At 42.3% G+C, this 18010-nt stretch overlaps 1 protein-coding gene across 1 annotated transcript in view; it reads right to left on the reverse strand.

The window, feature by feature from the left end:
• Nucleotides 1-18010, reverse strand: part of SLC28A3 (solute carrier family 28 member 3) — a 61756-nt gene that overhangs the window by 15516 nt on the left and 28230 nt on the right. The window contains exons 2-9 of the mRNA XM_024132909.2: nt 16409-16587; nt 9701-9792; nt 8098-8287; nt 6893-7037; nt 5522-5635; nt 4834-4911; nt 1627-1707; nt 165-245 (exon numbers count right to left, since the gene is read on the reverse strand). Of these exons, the coding sequence (XP_023988677.1) occupies nt 165-245; nt 1627-1707; nt 4834-4911; nt 5522-5635; nt 6893-7037; nt 8098-8287; nt 9701-9792; nt 16409-16587 (960 nt within the window). The remainder of the gene's footprint in view (nt 1-164; nt 246-1626; nt 1708-4833; nt 4912-5521; nt 5636-6892; nt 7038-8097; nt 8288-9700; nt 9793-16408; nt 16588-18010) is intronic.

Here is an 18010-nt window from a genome sequence, read left to right on the forward strand (position 1 = left end):
TCTCTCTCTCCTTGGAATCTGGACATTGTCAATATTGAGGGTTCATTATCTTGACACCCTTCCCCCTACACTAAAAGAAATAACACTGTCATATTTTTTTATTTCTCTTTCTGGAAAGAGTATCCATTTTAGCAAGTGTTTTGTTTTTTGATATTACAACTTACCTGTCCAACAAATATATTGCCAGAAGCAACTACAGATTCAACAGGAGATGTTCCCATAGTCACTAGCATTACCCATCCAACCTAAAAGGCAAAAAAGGATAAAGTCAGTAAAGAACTATTTGTATACACAGAACTTCGAAGTAGGGATAAAAATCTTTAAACTGGAGGAAAATACTGAGGCCTTCAACAATTGTACTAAACTTGAGTATACCTTATATAGTCCATAGTGCAGGCTGATCAAATCCTATTTGAGTGGTAAGTCTGAGTCATTGTTTATACTTTGAACACTATACAATGTCTATTGAAATGTCTATTTCATACAAGTAAAGTTTTTTGAATGTCTATTGTATACAAGTAATGAGTTGTAATAATTGCTAACAGTCATGGCAGTCTTCACAGCATTCCAGGCACTGTTTTAAGCCATTGTTCTGAGTAATGCATTTAATCCTCACAATAAGCCTTTGAGGGAGGTCCTCTAATTAGGCCCATTTTACAGAAGAGGAAAACAAGGCACAGAACAGTTTAGTTGTTCCGCCAAAGTTTGCCCAGCTAATAAGTAATGGGATGTAGTTGAGGTTTGGCCTTTTCTACTTAACTCTCAAACAAACATGGTTGATGGTCCCAATTTGTAATGGTCCTTCCAACCAGAGACTGTGGTGCCCACCTCAGAATGGGGACTTCCTGCTGCATCCTCTCTCTTCCTTCCTGCTTCGATGTGGACACAGGAATGCTGAATGTTTAAACTGACAATTAGAAAACTATGCGCCCTGGTGCTCTTGCTGAAACTTTTAATTCTGCTGGTATTCTGGCTCTCTCTCTCTTTTTCCATTTTATTTATTTACAAGGATCAAAAGAGGGCTGTGTCTGTGCCCAAGCCCTGTATACACTGCCTTGCTCTCATGTGCATTCAAACTAGCTTACAAATTTCTGAGTTTTGTGATCTAACATGATGTAGGACTGACAGCTGCTGGGGCAGCAGAACTGAGGTTAACTTTTCAGACCTAAAAAAAAAAATTTGTGTGCTTACAAAAATCCCTCAGGAGAAAAGATCAGCGTCCCCTTCTGGCTTTGATTCTCTAGCAACTCCTAGACCAGGAGGGTCCACTCTCGTTATCACCTGAGGATAAGCAGTGACTCTGTGTAAGCCTTGGGCAGATAGCCAAGATGAAGGGACAATCAGGTCCCCATCTCTTGGAGTCAGTTCTTTTGCTAACGGAGTAACTGCTTCATGAAAATGCTCAGTGTGTTGCGAGTCACAGCCCTATTTTAAGTCCTGGAGATAAAATTCCCTCTGTGGACCCACGTAGGATTTTTGGGTTTTAAATCTAATAACTTGGGGTGGGCGTGGATCTTGGTACGAAGGGAAAGGTACTTTGGAAAGACCCAGATAAAAGGCATTCAAGACTTTGTCCCGCGATAATCAGCTCTACACCAGTCACCCACTGCCTTCTAGTCCTGGTACCTTTTTAATGATCCACTGCATCAATCCAAGGTAGTACAACATGGACATCACGGTGCTGAAGAAAACCACGATAGGCAGGACCTGCGGGGGGGGGTGGTATGTAAGAGTGGTCACGGGTTAACATTGGCCCCAGCAGTGTTAGTAGCTTTCAGATCAGTCTCCTTCTTTCTGCCTCCTTTTCCCCCTCTGAAATGTCATCAAAATACTGGAAACTCCTCTTGAACTAAACAACGTTTTTAACAGGCAACTTCCCCATCTACAGTCTCTTACTCTAATTTGTTCTGGATAAGCTTGAGTCTATTTCATAGGAAACTTGACTTAAAAAAAAATCCTGCTATGATGAGCTTTTCTTACTTTAGTTTCTAAGAGAAGGAATGACGTTTTGGGGGGGAATTTGTAATAATTAGATCAAGAAACTGAAAGCCACTGGCAGATATTCTTGTTGTTCTGATATTAAACAGACATGGGCTTCACTACTTATTAGCAAAGTAACCTGGGTCACGATTAAGTGTGAGCTACCTCAGATCCTTATTCACAGTAGTGACACAGTAGGTGCTTAAACAATGCCTTGTATAAAGCAATCATTCGTGGATTTAGCTTTTAGAATAATAAGTATTTTACCTATAGATTTTTGAATCACTATACAAAGATTAAACTCTGGAAACTAGTTTACTTCTGTGTTAACAAAGGTCGTCTTTTTCTAGATCCGATTTTCCTGATGCTCCTTGGATGCCTTCAATGCAGCCTGTGCGTCTACAGGGAACAGTTTCTTCCCTGCATAGACCACACAGGGCTGTGGTCTGGGTCCCTTCCCACCCCTACTCCATTGTTCCCCTTACCCTCTGTTCCCAGCTAAATGGCCAGGGACAAGCTGCCACCAGAGACACAGAATGGCCAAGGACAATTTGTACAGGATCTAATTTAGAAAAATCTATTAATAATATATATTAAAAGACTTTTTGTGCCATTATTCAGAGCTCGCTCACTTATGTGATTTTATTGGCTTTAATGGGCAGGCAGAGCCTTCCTGAAAGCTTCAGGGAGTTAAAGGGGCTCATCTCCCCAATGTTCCCACAGGAATCTGCTTTGGCAGAAAGGATGGAGGCTACTGCCCTGGAGGCAGAGGGTGGGGGGAGGTCTGCAGACACTGGTGCAGTCTGGGCAGCAAGTTCCTCCTTCTCCGTGATATTATTTTTTGTAATTCTGGATTCAATTCATGATAGGAGCATATTTCTATCTCAATTTGTAAACATTTGACCTTTCAGAGATGGCTTAATTATCTCAGCACCAAAGTATCAAATCAGCAGTTTAAAAAAAGATTCAGCATAGCAGTTGGCCTAACCGATGCCGAGGTAATTTGGAGGTAAATTTGGAGTCCCCGAGTGAGAAAACAATGGAGAAGTGTAGGAACAATAAATAGCACACCACAAAAAAGAAATCTGAAGGAAAAGCCAAATGCATCTTTCTGACTCATCGACAAGGATTTGCAGGGACTTCCCAGAGGAAGGTGAGCTTCCTGGGGCTGGGGGAGGCCTGGGAGAGAATCGATTAGGCCTGAGCATGGGGCCAAGTTGCCAAGTTGCCTTTTGCCTGTAAAATAACATCCCTCCTTTGGTTGGGAGGAGGCCCAGCTTGCAGGCCTGCCGAGGTGAAGGCTGTGCTGAAGAAGAGAGGGGAAAGGTTAAGCAAGGGGATGGCTCTGGAAGAACAGAGCTTGATGTGAGTGACCAGCTGTCCCTGTTTGTCTGGGATTAAGGAGTTTCCTGACTGCAGGGCTGTCACTGAGCTTGGACTGGGGAGGCGTTAGCAACCATATGTCTATTCATTGCCAGGGACCTAATGTTCTTTTCCCTGAAATCTCAGATACTATTACCCCGTATGATCTCTTTTTAAAAAAATTAATTAATTAATTAATTTTTGGCTGCGTTGGGTTCTTGTTGCTGGGCGCGGGCTTTCTCTAGTTGTAGGGAGAGGGGGCTACTCTTCGTTGCGGTGCACGGGCTTTTCATTGCGGTGGCTTCTCTTGTTGCAGAGCGCGGGCTCCAGGTGTGCGGGCTTCAGTAGTTGCGGCTCGTGGGCTCAGCAGTTGTGGCTCGGGGGCTCTAGAGCGCAGGCTCAGTAGTTGTGGCACACGGGCTTAGTTGCTCTGCGGCATGTGGGATCTTCCCGGACCAGGGCTCGAACCCGTGTCCCCTGCATTGGCAGGCGGGTTCTTAACCACTGCACCACCAGGGAAGTCCCTCCCATATGATCTTTCATAATTATCTCAGCAAATGCTACAAGACATCCAAAAGTACAGGTATACCTTGTTTTATTGTGCTTTGCTTTATTGCGCTTCTTGGAGGTTGTGTTTTTTTTTTTTTTGCGGTATGCGGGCCTCTCACTGTTGTGGCCTCTCCCGTTGCGGAGCACAGGCTCCGGACGCGCAGGCTCAGCGGTCATGGCTCACGGGCCCAGCCGCTCCGCGGCATGTGGGATCTTCCCGGACCGGGGCACGAACCCGTGTCCCTGCATCGGCAGGCAGACTCTCAACCACTGCGCCACCAGGGAAGCCCGAGGTTGTGTTTTTTACAAACTGAAGGATTTTGGTAAACCTTCGTTGAGCAAGTCTGTAGGCGCCATTTTTCCAACAGCGTTTGCTCACTTTGTGTCTTCTGGGTCACATTTCGGTAAATCTCACAATATTTCAAACTTCTTCATTACTATTATATTTGTTATGGTGACCAGTGATCTTTGATGTTACTATTGTAATTGTTTTGGCATTTTTTTAGCAGTAAAGTATTTTTTAATTAAGGTATGTACTTTTTTTAGACATACTGCTATTGTACACTTACTAGACTACAGTAGAGTATAAACATAACTTATATGAGCTGGGAAACCAAAAAATTTTTGACTGGCTTTACTGCGGTATTAATTTTATTGCGGTGGTCTGGAACCGAACCGGCAATATCTCTGAGGTATGCCTGTGTTTCAGTATTCCTGACTTCCTCTAGATGTTTCCCTTAATGTTACTGTAAAAAAATAAAATGTTTCCAGTCCACTGACTTCAGGTAAAGGAGAAAGCCCAGTGATGGGCTGTGTCCCTATGACATGCCTGGCAGGTATATGCCTGGGTTCTGATCAGTTAGGTTCTATCTGAACATCTACAAAGACTGAGAAGTTACTGAAAAGGAAGTGTTTACATAGAAAAAAAGTGTTTGGCTTTACCTTAAATGCAAAAAAGTGGTCTTCATATTTCTCACCAAAGACAAATGAGGCGCCAGCATTAGTGTATTCCAGGAACGTCTGAGTTAAAGAAGGGAAAAGAGCAGATCATTACAAGCACTAAAGAGGTAGTTACCATCCACAGGATCTACGGCTCTGCAGAGGGTGGGGACTCAGAAAACTTGTGGGATAGACTTGGAGAGTTAATTTTGTCAACTTTCCTCCTCTAGTGGATGTCCTGGAAGTATATCTTAGAACTATAACTGCATACAGGTTTCCTGGCATTTCTGACATTCACTCTGACTCTGGGGTGCTAAAGAATAAGCTGGGTTGGTAACTTGCTCCAGAAGCCACAGATGGTACATGGGAGGTACTGGTTACCACTAGATGCAAAGAAGCCTGTTTCTCTGTTGAGGGAAACATCTTAGAAGAGTGACACCCCTCAGGCAGGATGAAGGGGTCAAATGGGATTGAGGAGTGATGTAGTGGATGGTATGGGTAAGAGACAACCAGAATATTAATAAACTACATGGATTAACATAAACAAAGTTATTTGTCTAATTCATGCTATGGAATTAAAATTTGGGTCAACTAATGCAGACAAATAAAGCTATTCCTGACATGTCTTGAGGGTTATATTCAAATGTTAAAAGCACTATAAAAGCAAGGCATTCTTTTGAACCAAACTTACCTGAACTTGTTTCCCCAGCCAATCAAAAGCCATAAATCCAGGTTCTGTCCTTAGTATCAAAAGCCCAAGAAGAAACTGTAACCCAATACCCCAAAAGACAGGCCTCCAGTCAACCTATACAGAAATAGGAAGAGATATAGGTTATTAGAAAATGAATGCTGAACTCAGCATAAATGCCCAGAGGATCACTATTTCCTTGGAAGCTTCTCAGATGTGGCCCGTGATCCACCTTCTTTCGGAGGCCAAAGCAGTTGTGAGCAGAGAATCCCTCCATAGAATCATACCTAAAAATCTCAGGGTTGTGCTCCCTCTTCATAAACCTGAGATTAAGCCTTCAGTCCCAGGAGTGGATGTAACCATTTTGTCACGATAAAATCACTTAGACACCAACAGTAGTCTTAGAAGGGCCATTAAAGGAGGAAGAATCTGGCCTTCCCAGTCATGCTGTAAATGTTAGATACATATAATTATTTCCCCATCTGGAAAATGGAAAGGCCGAACATGACTTCTCTGTGTGTCCAAGGTTTGTTGATTTGACAATTTGTAAGTGAATTAAGTGGAATTCCACCTTGTTGAGGGGCTCTCATTTCACAGTAAAAGGAACCAATTAACTCTAATGCAGACCCAGGGAGTGCAGTGGTAATGGACAATCAAGTGCTTTCATTTTTGGAGTAGAGATGAGTGGCCTGCAAAGAACTATGGGATTGGAGGCACAGAAAATAGCAGAGATGGTCACCTGCACAGGGCAAAGAAGTTGGATTGTATCAGGTGGCTTTGGTTTTGATTAATGCTCTTTTCTTGGATCAACCTTTCAGCCAGTAAAGTCTTCCAGAGTTTGCCATTATGAAGCATATGTGAAAGTTTTGATATCTCAGAATTCTTGCCCATTTATTGGGTTACAGGCTGACAGAACAAAGGTGAGAATTGAATTCTATGTGAACAAAACTGCTTAAGGACAAATTTTTGGAGTAAAATAGCCTCAATGGCAAATACAAATTTGATAAACTGCAGAATCCAATGGTAGAATATTAGATTATTTGCTGGTCTGGGGAAATCTGAATCAAAATGGATGAGTTTTCTTTGTATGTGTGTTTGATGCGGGGGAAGGGGGTACATGAGTAGAAATCGGACTTGACAGGAGAGAGTATCTCACTGGTTGAGCAACTGGAAAATTACTGAGAATGAAAAATGAGAAAGTAACAGTACTATTAATGTTCAGGAAAAGGGCACCTTAGCCACTTAAATATCATAGCAAGGTAAGAAAAATATTGAATAACAGTTCAACTCTCTCATACTCATTATTTTGAGCAATTTACACATGAGGAAAAAAAAGAGGGAAAAAGACCAAGAAATGATCAATTTCATGCTTACTTTGGTTGGGTGCTTGGAAAATAGAAATGTCAGGATAATGTACATTATGAGTCCACCGAAGGACACCAGCTGCTGTTGGCCCAATTTGGCGGTGTCAAAGACCAGCCAGAAAATAACTCCCAGGATCAGGCAGCCCCAAATCACCCTAAGAGAACAAAGAAGGAGGCTTTGGCATCATTTGCTGTAGTAACTTTAAAATCTTAAACAGGCTTCAACTAACAAACAAAAAATATTGAGTAACACACCCTGGCACCAGGAAATTATGCTTCTAGAAATTGCAAGAGACTCTTTTTGGGTGTAGCTATAAAGGCACAGAGTCAAAAAATGAAGCAATGTGTCCCTTTACTCCACAACACTTGGGCCCTTTGCCAGTTCAAGAATATATAAAGGGGTCAGAGAGGAGAAATGATGCTTGGAGAGGAAGTCCGGTGATTTCTTTGCGAGAGCTGCTGGGCGTCTTCATTTTGGGAGATGGGGGAAGCGTTACCTTCTTCCCTTCAAGGGAGAGCTTGAAATGTGTCCTCTGCATTGGAGACCTCACCCAAGCCTCAGAGAGCTAAGTCAGGCTTTAGCCTGGGTTCTGACTCCTTGGGGAATCTAGTGGGCATATTATAGCACTGAATCAGTGGATGGCAGAGCCAGGGAGGGTTGCTCTGTTGGGATTGTACAACCCTGGTTTATTAGGCAAAGAATGTGTGAACTTTCCTGGTAGATTCCATGTGGGCCACACTGGGGAGAATGGGTTCTGGGTCCTACCCTGTAGGGCCACCTGGAGAGAGAGGAGGTCCCACAGAGAGAGGCTGAAAGAAAAGCCCTGAATAGTCACTTGCAGGACAGAGGGTCCTATAAGAGAGAGTTGGCTTTACTAATTCACAGACCTTTCCTCCCACAGAGTCCAGATTCGTGCCCAGAGCAGAAAGCCACCTGTCTAAGTCAGAACCATCCCAACTTTTGGACAACATTTTATCATTTAGTGGCACTTGAAATTAAGACAGTTTGTAGGGATATTTGAGCACATCTTGCCTTATCTAGGCCTTGATGTCCTGCTTGTAAAATGAAGGCATTTTTTAACAGATTATTCCCAAGGTTGTTTCTAGCTTCAATATCCCATAAATGAGGAAGCAATTTCAGAACAAATCTATGGAACAGTGTTGGAAAAGACTAACATCACTCTCAACCTCAGTAAGAGAACTAAGTGCATTTACCACTTCAGCCAGAACCAGTGGCTGTCCAGAAGCCTTTGGCCAGGAGAGAGGAACTGAGCGATTTGAGAGTCATATTTGGCCATGAAGTGATCCCAGATCACAAAGAAGATGGCAACCACCGTGATCACGAAAAGAGGAAGGGCTCTGTGAAAGTTCAGCACACAGGCCGCAATCACCAGAGCCAGGTAACCTGTCGGAAGAAAGTGCAGACAGTGAACATCACCAAATCAGCTGGAGACCAGCCTCCAGCATTTATCTGGCTCAGCCAAAGGCAGGTTCAATCAGGAAACCATTGAACGCAAGGGTGCTCTTGATATAGCTATAGGTGCCTCTGATTATAAGGACTATATTTTGGGTTTTAAAAAAAATTTTAAACAGTCTCACCAAGAATGCTAGGAGGACAGGGTGTTAGGTCTTTTTTCTCAAAGAACCTTCTGAATTCTTGAATCTTGTTGCTTGATCATTGGCACTCTTGCTTAGTACTACTTTTTCTGATATTCAGACTTAGCAGGTGAGCTTCCGTCAGAGAAAGGCCAGCCACTAAAGCAACTACTGGCAAAAAGGTATTGAGTCTTCTAGTTTGTAGCCCAGATTTGCCTAAGCTTGAGTAGGAAAATCTCTGAGTGTCACAACAACAATCCCTAAGTGCCACAGAATCTCTAAAGGAAAGAGGTGGGGCGATGACCAAGGTGATGGCTTTTGAGGATGATATTCTAGGGTAAGAACAACACGGTTTTCCATTAAAGGTCAGCAAACAAGTCTTTGTTTCCAAGTTAAGTTTGGCCTACCACTTGTTTTTGTAGGTGGCAAGGACAGTTGTATTTGTATATTTGTATTTTTATTCTACAAATAAAGTCGCCCTGGCACGCAGCCACACCATCTGCTTACTTTGTGCTACAATGGCATAGCTGTGTGGTTTTGAGTATGGTCTGCAAAATACTCTCTGAGCCGGTACAAAGAAAGCTTTCAATCCTGCTTACTCCCTGTTCTAGCTGTGTGAGCACCGGGAAACTACGGACCTCCGGCGGGGGCAGCAATCTTGCATAAATGTCTGTGGGCTTGGGTGGGAGGGTTCACATTTTATAGACAGGAGTGTTCTTTGAAATGGGCCCTGGAGCCCTTTGTTTGGAGGAAGTCAAAACAGGACACCTGCTCATCTGTGAAGACAGTCTGGTCCTGCTTTCAGGTAAAAGGAGTGGGCTACATGACCCTAGGCTCCTTCTTGTGTTGTGTTCATATAAAGCATTGATTGATTACTTATATCACCCCTTCAATTAGGTTTCTGCCTTGTGATTATCACCATGTTTTCTAGTTACCTGTATTTGCAATATCCAACCCTCAAATCCATACCACAATAACAAAGTGAGAGCAGGTGACCTAAAAAATTAGCTGCTGGCTGCATAAACGGGACAGGGAAGCTATCTACATGGGCTTCTCAAGTTGAGACCCACCACTCAGGGGCATCCTGGTTAAATTCTCTCCTCTTTGGATGATTCAGGGAAGTCCAGGGGAAGGGAAAGGTTTATTTGTTTTCTACAGAAAACTAATATTTGAGGGATCCTGAAAAAGAGACATTGGTATTCCATCCCCTTTTGTTATTTACCTGCTATTAAAATGCCCCAGGTCATGGACTTAAGGATTGTTTGGTGTTCCCTACAAAAGTCATAAACTGTACCATACTTCCTTTCCAGGCACCTGTAACAACACAAAAGCAAGAAGGCAGACAGAGGTAAACACCACATACACGACATAACCTGGCACGCTAAAGCTAGATAAGGCTTTGTAAATCAAGCAGGCAAACACATTCATGAAGTATGTGTCCTACAAAATAGAAATAAGAAGCTCATTTCATTTTAAACTAAAATCAGCCATGGCTTGCTAACCTTTGCTGAATGGATGTGCCAAAGCCCTGAGGAATTACAGAGATGCAGAAAACATGCTCCTGGAAATAAAGCAGGGGACAGGATAACTAACCAAAAGCTGAGAATAAACCATAGGACGAGAGTGTTTCTCACTGTGCTAGGAGGGCCTCCACTAGCTTGTAAGCTCTCATGTAAATACTGACTTAATAAAAAAAATCCAATGGGGACTTCCTTGGTGGCGCAGTGGTTAAGAATCCGCCTGCCAATGCAGGGGACACAGGTTCAAGCCCTAGTCCGGGAAGATCCCACATGCTTCGGAGCAACTAAGTCCGTGAGCCACAACTACTGAGCCCGCGTGCCACAACTACTGAAGCCCTCGCTCCTAGAGCCCATGCTCCGCAACAAGAGAAGCCACCGCAACGAAGAGTAGCCCCCGCTTGCCGCAACTAGAGAAAGCCCGCGCGCAGCATCGAAAACCCAACGCAGCCCCCACCAAAAAATCCAATGAACTCTCATCCCTTCTGGTTCTCCCTTCTGGTTCCCAAAGTGTGAGCAAGCTGGAGATTCCCTGTCCTCAGTCACCACCCTGTTTAGCGGGAGGCTGACGGACTTCACAGGATGCTTACATGTAAAGTAGAATTTCGCGGATTTGAGGGCCGTTAACCAATGGGTTGTCATATAGCTTTTTCAGAACGTTCTGGAATTGTTGGTGTCTTTGTTTCTGCCCAGAGCTTTGTTACAGGGCAGTGTGTGGTGTGTGAGCCACGTGTGCATCTGATCACTTATTCTGGGGAGGATGTTGTCCACCAGTGAGGGAGTCTGGAGAGGCCACAGGCCTGTACCCATAGCAACTGTCCTTCGTTCTCCTGGGTGCTCCCGGTGCCCCCCCCCCCAACCCAGGCTCTCCACTTGCTCTGAAACCTGGCTTCCCTGCACATGTCTCTTTGATCAATGTGCCTTCATTCTCCCACTTGAGGCCAAATGGAAGGAATTTACTCACACATTTAATCATGACCACTTCCAGGCCACTGGACAGGATTTCTAAAACAACCCCTTCTCCAATATAGAAGATTCTCAATCCCCAGGATCTCAAAGGACTCAGCCCCCCGCTGGGAGATCCCGTCCCCTTGGTGAACACCTCCAGTTCCCTTCCTTCCAGCAGTCATGCCCCTGTGTCCAAATCTCAGCCCCCTTCACGTTTCAGGGCACAGCTCAAGCCCTTTGCTTCTACAAAGCCTTCTTGCATTTCGTCAAACAGGCATTCCTCTGCGACTTATTCCTACTGTCTCCTTTGATTGTATTTTGTTATGAAGCCTTAACTGACTGTAACTTCGTGGAGAATAGATGTCTGTGAGCCCAACACCAGCACCTTGGACATTAAGAGTGACAGGCCTTTGTCGAATTCTTAGCTAAATGAAGTGGTAGTGCGTATTGCTTTTCTGGAACAATAGTTTATAGCTGTGGGTTGGGACCCATTAGTGGGTTGCGAAGCCAGTCACACAGTGCATGATGATCATCCTTAAACAAAAGCATAGGACAGGGCTTCCCTGGTGGCGCAGTGGTTGAGAGTCCGCCTGCCGATGCAGGGGACACGGGTTCGTGCCCCAGCCCGGGAAGATCCCACATGCCGCGGAGCGGCTGGGCCCGTGAGCCATGGCCGCTGAGCCTGCGCGTCCGGAGCCTGTGCTCCGCAACGGCAGAGGCCACAACAGTACAACAGTTAGAGGCCTGCATACCGCAAAAAAAAAAAGCATAGGACATCTCAGAGTGTATCATACATAGTGACGACAGGCATTATTTCATGAAAATTTTGTCTTATGTATGTGCGTGAATATGTGTACTGAGAATTAGAAACACTGTTCTAGAACATATTGAGGGAATATAAGTTTAGTAAAGACTAAATTTTTCATGGTCTAATTTAGGAAAGGCTGCTGATGCATTATCCTGAGGTGTGGATATAGTGTTATAAAGTAGCAGCGTTGGAGGGCAGCATGTAATAGGGCACATCCATCTACTTTAAGTTGAATTTATCAGACTTTTTAATTGCAAGGAATGTGTATAGTGCAATTTGACACTTCATAAAAGGAAGTACTGTAGCTAGAAATAGTCGCTTTGGCCATTTGGTTATCTAGGCTGAACAACTCCCAATCTCCTGGTGGTTGTTTTCCATCCATTAACACGGATGAAACCTGAGTACCTCTGACCACCCAAGAGAAGCTCTCAGCCCCCAGGATCAGAGATTCATAAAGTAAAACAAGGGATGAAACTAAGTTCAGGTTTCCAAGGTGGCAGATATTCTTGATGATGTATATGTGACAAGAGTTTTTGATCCTAATTCTGACCGAGTCTATCTTCTTATACATAAAAATAAAGTCCCTCAGAGACTTAGGAATTTACACCAAATTTAAATAGGAATTTAGAAAATTTACAAACACTTTCATGTTATGATAGAGTACCAGACAATCTTGGACTGGGAATCAGAAGCTGAAATTTAACTTAGCTTTGTTCCACTAACCTTGGCTAAGTCACTTCTCTGAGCTTCATTTTTCTGATCCAAAAAATAAAAATAATAATTTGTCTCTCCTGCTAATGGGTGATAAGGACTTGGAACATTATGATATGACAAGGTAAGAGCAAGTCTGTTAGGATTTAAAGTGAATTGGATTTTGAGAAATCAATTGCTTATTGATTGAACATTGTGAAGATGAATTAGCTACTTTTGTATAGACTGGAGCAATTAGTTGGCAATTCACAGCTTCAATTAGAAGATTGTCCTGGATATTGGGTTCCCAGGACATTAGCAGTTTGAATTTACCACGTTGATTATTCTAGAGCTCCATTAATTTTTCTGAAAATGGTGTTGGGTGGGTAGTAGGGAGGGGAGATTGGTGGTGACCATCTCTGATAAATCATAATTAATGTTAAAAATTAGATGAGCATTAAAAAAGTGGCAAAACCACTGTGTTTAGGAGGTAAGTGTGGTTATTTCTATGGTTTAAGCCTGTACCCTTTTTGATGCGTCTCTTGGTCATTCTCCTCATCTTCATCATTTCTCGGAGAATCCTGCTCAATGGTGACTTGCTCTTCACCCTCAAAATCAAACATTGGAACAGAGATGGAATGATGAGAATCCTGAGCACAATGGACTCTGATCTCTTTTGCTCAGAATTTTGGCAAAAGGTAATTTTTCCAAAAGGTCCTTTTAAATTATTATGCAAGATGATGGCTCCAATTATCTATGCACAGACATTTTCCCCCTTGTCACAAAAAATCCAGGTTCATACATTTCTCCCTTTACTTCAGAAGGAGCCATTGGTATTTTCTCCATTTATTCAGGGAGAGGGCTAATATCTCTGCTTTTAGTTCCTGTCTCTACATTCAACTCCCGCTCTGTTTTCAGGCAAGTACTAAATGAAGTTAATACCAGAGGCTGCACAAATCTTCCTTAATACTCTGCCAGCCCCACTTTCCAAGGGACTGAGACTAAGGCTGGTTTTATTTTGCTGGCAGCCCAAGGCTTGGTCTGCAGATATGAACGGTAGCTCAGCATCTTCAAGAGCTGTTAAACTACCCTTGGGAACTAGGGTTCTTCTATCAGTTGGGTTAAAGGGAAATATTTCCCTTACTCAGCTAGCACTTGCTCTGACTGAGTGAAGTATATACCTGGGCTATCTTTTATGGACAATCTTTCTAGGTACTGTTTAGCTTTGAAATATCCATGACCCATCCTATTCTTGTGATGGTGGAGAGGATTTCCTGCGTCTCATCATTTTGCAATAATGTCTCAAACTGGTCCAGCTATTGTAAGCAAAGGCAAGGGAAGGTTGGGAGGAAGCTGGCAGATGTGGAGCAGTTTTGAACATGCTCTAAGAGGTATAATGCCAAATCTCAGCTCTAGCTTTTTGTCAGATCCCATGAGACCTTCAATTCTCTTTACTTTAAACCACCCCCCACCCTCCCCAAAAAAGAAATTAGTTATTAGCATGTCTCTGAGCTGAAAGGATCCTTAAAGATCATATAGTCCTTTGATACCAAACTCCCATTGTACTCCTGACTTAGGCTGCCTTCCTGCTGTGGGCGGGGCCTCAAGGAAGGTGATGGGATGATTGTAATAGAGACCAGCTGAGTCCAAGCTGTAGCTGCAAAGGTCAGGAGTACAGAGAAGCCTTTCTCATTTTTTCCCACCTAACACCAAGCTTGGCCAATAGTCAAAGTTTGGTAAATTTTTTATTTAAATGATCATAATTATTATTTTCTTAGAGTGAAATTGTCCCAAGTTACCTACTATATGGAATGTCTAGCATTCCTATTGTTTTCTTTTTTGGTTTTTAACCCTTTCTCATCTTTAAAACAAAACAAAACAACAACAAAACCTTGACCCTACAACCATGGGACATCTACCCTCCCTCCTTCCCTTCATAGCCAAACCACTTGAAAGAATTGCCCTTACTTTGGGTGACATTCCTTCACATCCTGCTCACTTTTCAAGCCACTGTGACCAGATGTCTACTGAGATGGCTTCTGCTAAGTTCACCTGCCAAGGTCACCTAAGGACCATTGTTGCCAAATCTAGTAGCTACTCCTCAGTCTTCATATTTCTGTTTACAATAATACCTAATTTTTGGTTTTTGACTTTTTTTGGTGAAACAATTTAAAAAAAGACTTTTAAGAGCAGTTTTATTTAGGTTCATAGCAAAATTGAGAGGAAGGTACAGAGATTTCCCATACTTTTCCGCCCGCCCCCAACCCCATGCAGCCTTCCCCATTATTGACTTCCCCACCAGAGTGGTATGTTTGTTACAAATGATGAACCTACAAAGTCTGTAGTTTACATTAGGGCTCACTCTTGATGTCCTATATTCTGTGGGTTTGGACAAGTATTTAATAACATGTATCAACTGTCATAGTATCATACAGAGTGTTTTCACTGCCCTAAAACTCCTCTGTGCCTATTCACCCCTCCCTCCCATCTTGGCAGCCAGTGATCTTTTTACTGTCTTCCACAGTTTGCCTTTTCCAGAACGTCATATAGCTGGGACCATACAGTATGCAGCTTTTTCAGATTGCTTCTGTGACTTAGTAATACACATGTAATGCTCCCCCATGTCTTTTCATGTCTTGATAGCTCATTTGTTTTTAGTGCTAAATAATATTTCATTGCCTGGATGGACCAGTTTATTTATCCATTCACCTACTGAAGGACATCTTGGTTGCTTCCAGGTTTTGGCAATTATGAATCAAGCTGCTATAAGCACCCATGTGCAGGTTTTTGTGTGAAAAGAAGTATTGTTTTCTCTTTTTTTGGTTGAAGACTACTTAGTGATATGAACACTTTTTACAATATATTAAATGAAATAGACAATGACCCAATAATATGAAAGCATGATCCTAATATATGTGACATGTGCCTATTGATGAATATGTACTTGTATTAAAGTGAGCTATATTCTAATATGTTAGGCACTGATTTTTTTTTTTTTTTGCTGGAACTACAGGTCATTAGGTCATTTTTTTGTCTTCCAAATTTTGCTGCAATAATATTTCAAATTTTCTACTTCAAATAAGTTATTCTTTTATCATGAGCAAACTCCCCCCAGAATATTCGCCCAAAATTACTTTTTTAAGGGTGATATAGATGGGCAATTTGCTCCCTTTTTAGCAGAAGGCTGTCTTCAAATGAGATCCTTACACCTGTAACTTATGTAATATTGTACACCAAATCTACTTCATTAAAATTTTTTTAATTAAAAATAAATCTGTACTCAGTGAAAATATCCATCAAAAGGGAACACATAATAAAGATATTTTCAGGCAAACAAACAAAAAAATGAGATCCTACCCAGAATTCAATATATAAAAGAAATAAGATGTGGCATTGTCACAGAGCACCTCTGCTTGCTGTGTACAATTAGATGTCGCTGAGGAACTGTAGGGTGTGATGCACACAGTTTTAGAACCATGTCTTAGAACCTTACTCTTTTCTGCCTCATTTACTTTAAAATTGAGATGTTATCTGCTGAAGCCAGTGCTTTCTGCCTTGGGATGGAGTTTGGAATCTAATAGTAATAGTAATAGTGAAGTGTCAGAGCAAGCCTGGGTACTCTCCCCATCAGAGAACTGTGAGCACAGTTGTATAAACACAAAATCTTTGTTTGGGCATGTGTGTTTTCCTCATGACTCTGCCTTACACACTCAAATTACCATTTAACTCATTTCTCTGAGTGCCAGCTGAGTGCCATGCTTTCGGTCCCCATAGCTGTTGCACAGTAGTTAACATGGTGATAGATTTACTCACTGCTTTCCAGCCGTACCTGTTTGCTATTTTCTTGCTCTCTGTTTTGCACAACTCTACTCCTTAGTGAGTTGTCATTTCCTGAACGAACCCGCGTCCCCTGCATCGGCAGGCGGACCCTCAACCACTGCGCCACCAGGGAAGCCCCTCCAGGCACCCTTTTTGATGTGTCTCTTGATCCTCCTCATCTCCATCCTTTCTTGGAGAATCCTGCTCAATGGTGACTTGCCCTTCCCCCTGTTTGCCCTTTTCTTGCTCTCTGTTTTGCACAACTCTACTCCTTAGTGAGTTGTCATTTCCTGATGTGTTCTGGTTTTCAAAGCAGTCGTCATCATACTAGGACAAAATACAGATTGCAAAAAGAATATTTCAGAGCAACAAAGCAAATGTTCTTTCAATGAATGATACCCAAAGACTTTTGAGGGACGGGATGGCAAAGATGAGGTGTTTGGATGAGTCAGCTGATTAAAGAAAGAACCAGGGAAGCGTGGCAGATAAAGAAACACAGATGATTTTTAAAAATTTTGACAATTTACTGTCTGTAGAAGCCACATAAGGAAGAAGAAAATTATCTCAATCTAGAAATGTAAATCCTTTTGTTTTCTTTTTTTTGGCCGCGTGGTTTGTGAGATCTTAGTTCCCTGACCAGGGATTTAACCTGTGCCCCTTGCAACAGAAACACGGAGTCCTAACCACTAGACGACCAGGGAAATCCCTAAATCTTTCCGTTTTCTAACATGATCTTACAGTACATATGGTGGCTGATACCAAAAATAAGTTTTAGTTGAAAATTTGGATCACATATTTCACTTATATTTTTTTCCTTAAAGATATGAATGCTTTAAGTACAAGACTAACAAATGCCTAAATGTTTTGCATTATTTCACTTCTTTGAGTGAACATGTTCTTGATCAGTTTTCTGCTTCTGATCTTTCTTTCCTCCAGGTCTGTCTATATTCCTTCTTCATTACTCTTCCTCCATAATAAAATGAGTGTCCTGGCCTGCGGAGTCAGTTGCACACGCCTTGGCATGGTTCAGGGCTGCACCATCTTGCTCATTTATCTCACTCTGCTTCCCTTGCAGGCACCACGGAGGAACACCCAGCCAAACAGAACTACGTGACTTTCTCCAAGCCCAGCTAAGTTCTCCTGCCCTGAGCTTGCCATATTCTCTCTGCTATCCTGCAAAATTATAAAATATTAGCAGTTTCTTATTTGACAAGATTTAAAGATAAAGCATGCTTCAGCCAGTACCGTGATAACCTGAAAAATGCATGTGTTGTACTGAAGGTCATTGTTTATATTTGAAACATGGATGATTTTGGTTTGTGTTGTTATGATAGATAAGATCGGTGTGGTCCAACCTGAGGAAGACAGAACGGAACAAAGTTGCTGGGTCTAGGCCATGTAACTTTCTAATAAGCAGAGCTGAGATAAGCATGTTGGTTTCCAACCTCCTTTCCAACACATCACACAGACTTTCAAATGATAAAACAGAACAAAATATAGTAAACCATGGGCTGGATAATTTTATTCTTAGATGTTGGATCTATGAGATGTTAAAATGTGTTTTGTTCAGTTGAAAGCATTCTCTGGTAGTAATGAGCATAAGAAAAAAATGGCTTCTTTTGTGAGACCAATTTTATTTTTACTTTTTTAAATTTTACTTTAACAAACTGAGTAGGGTTTGCTCTTGGACGGGTATCCTGACCCCCTACCGCTTTTTCCAAATGTGACAAATACCTGGTTCATTTATCTT

Source organism: Physeter macrocephalus, chromosome 9 (genome assembly GCF_002837175.3).
Source record: "Physeter macrocephalus isolate SW-GA chromosome 9, ASM283717v5, whole genome shotgun sequence".
In the NCBI taxonomy this organism is placed as follows: Eukaryota; Metazoa; Chordata; class Mammalia; order Artiodactyla; family Physeteridae; genus Physeter; species Physeter macrocephalus.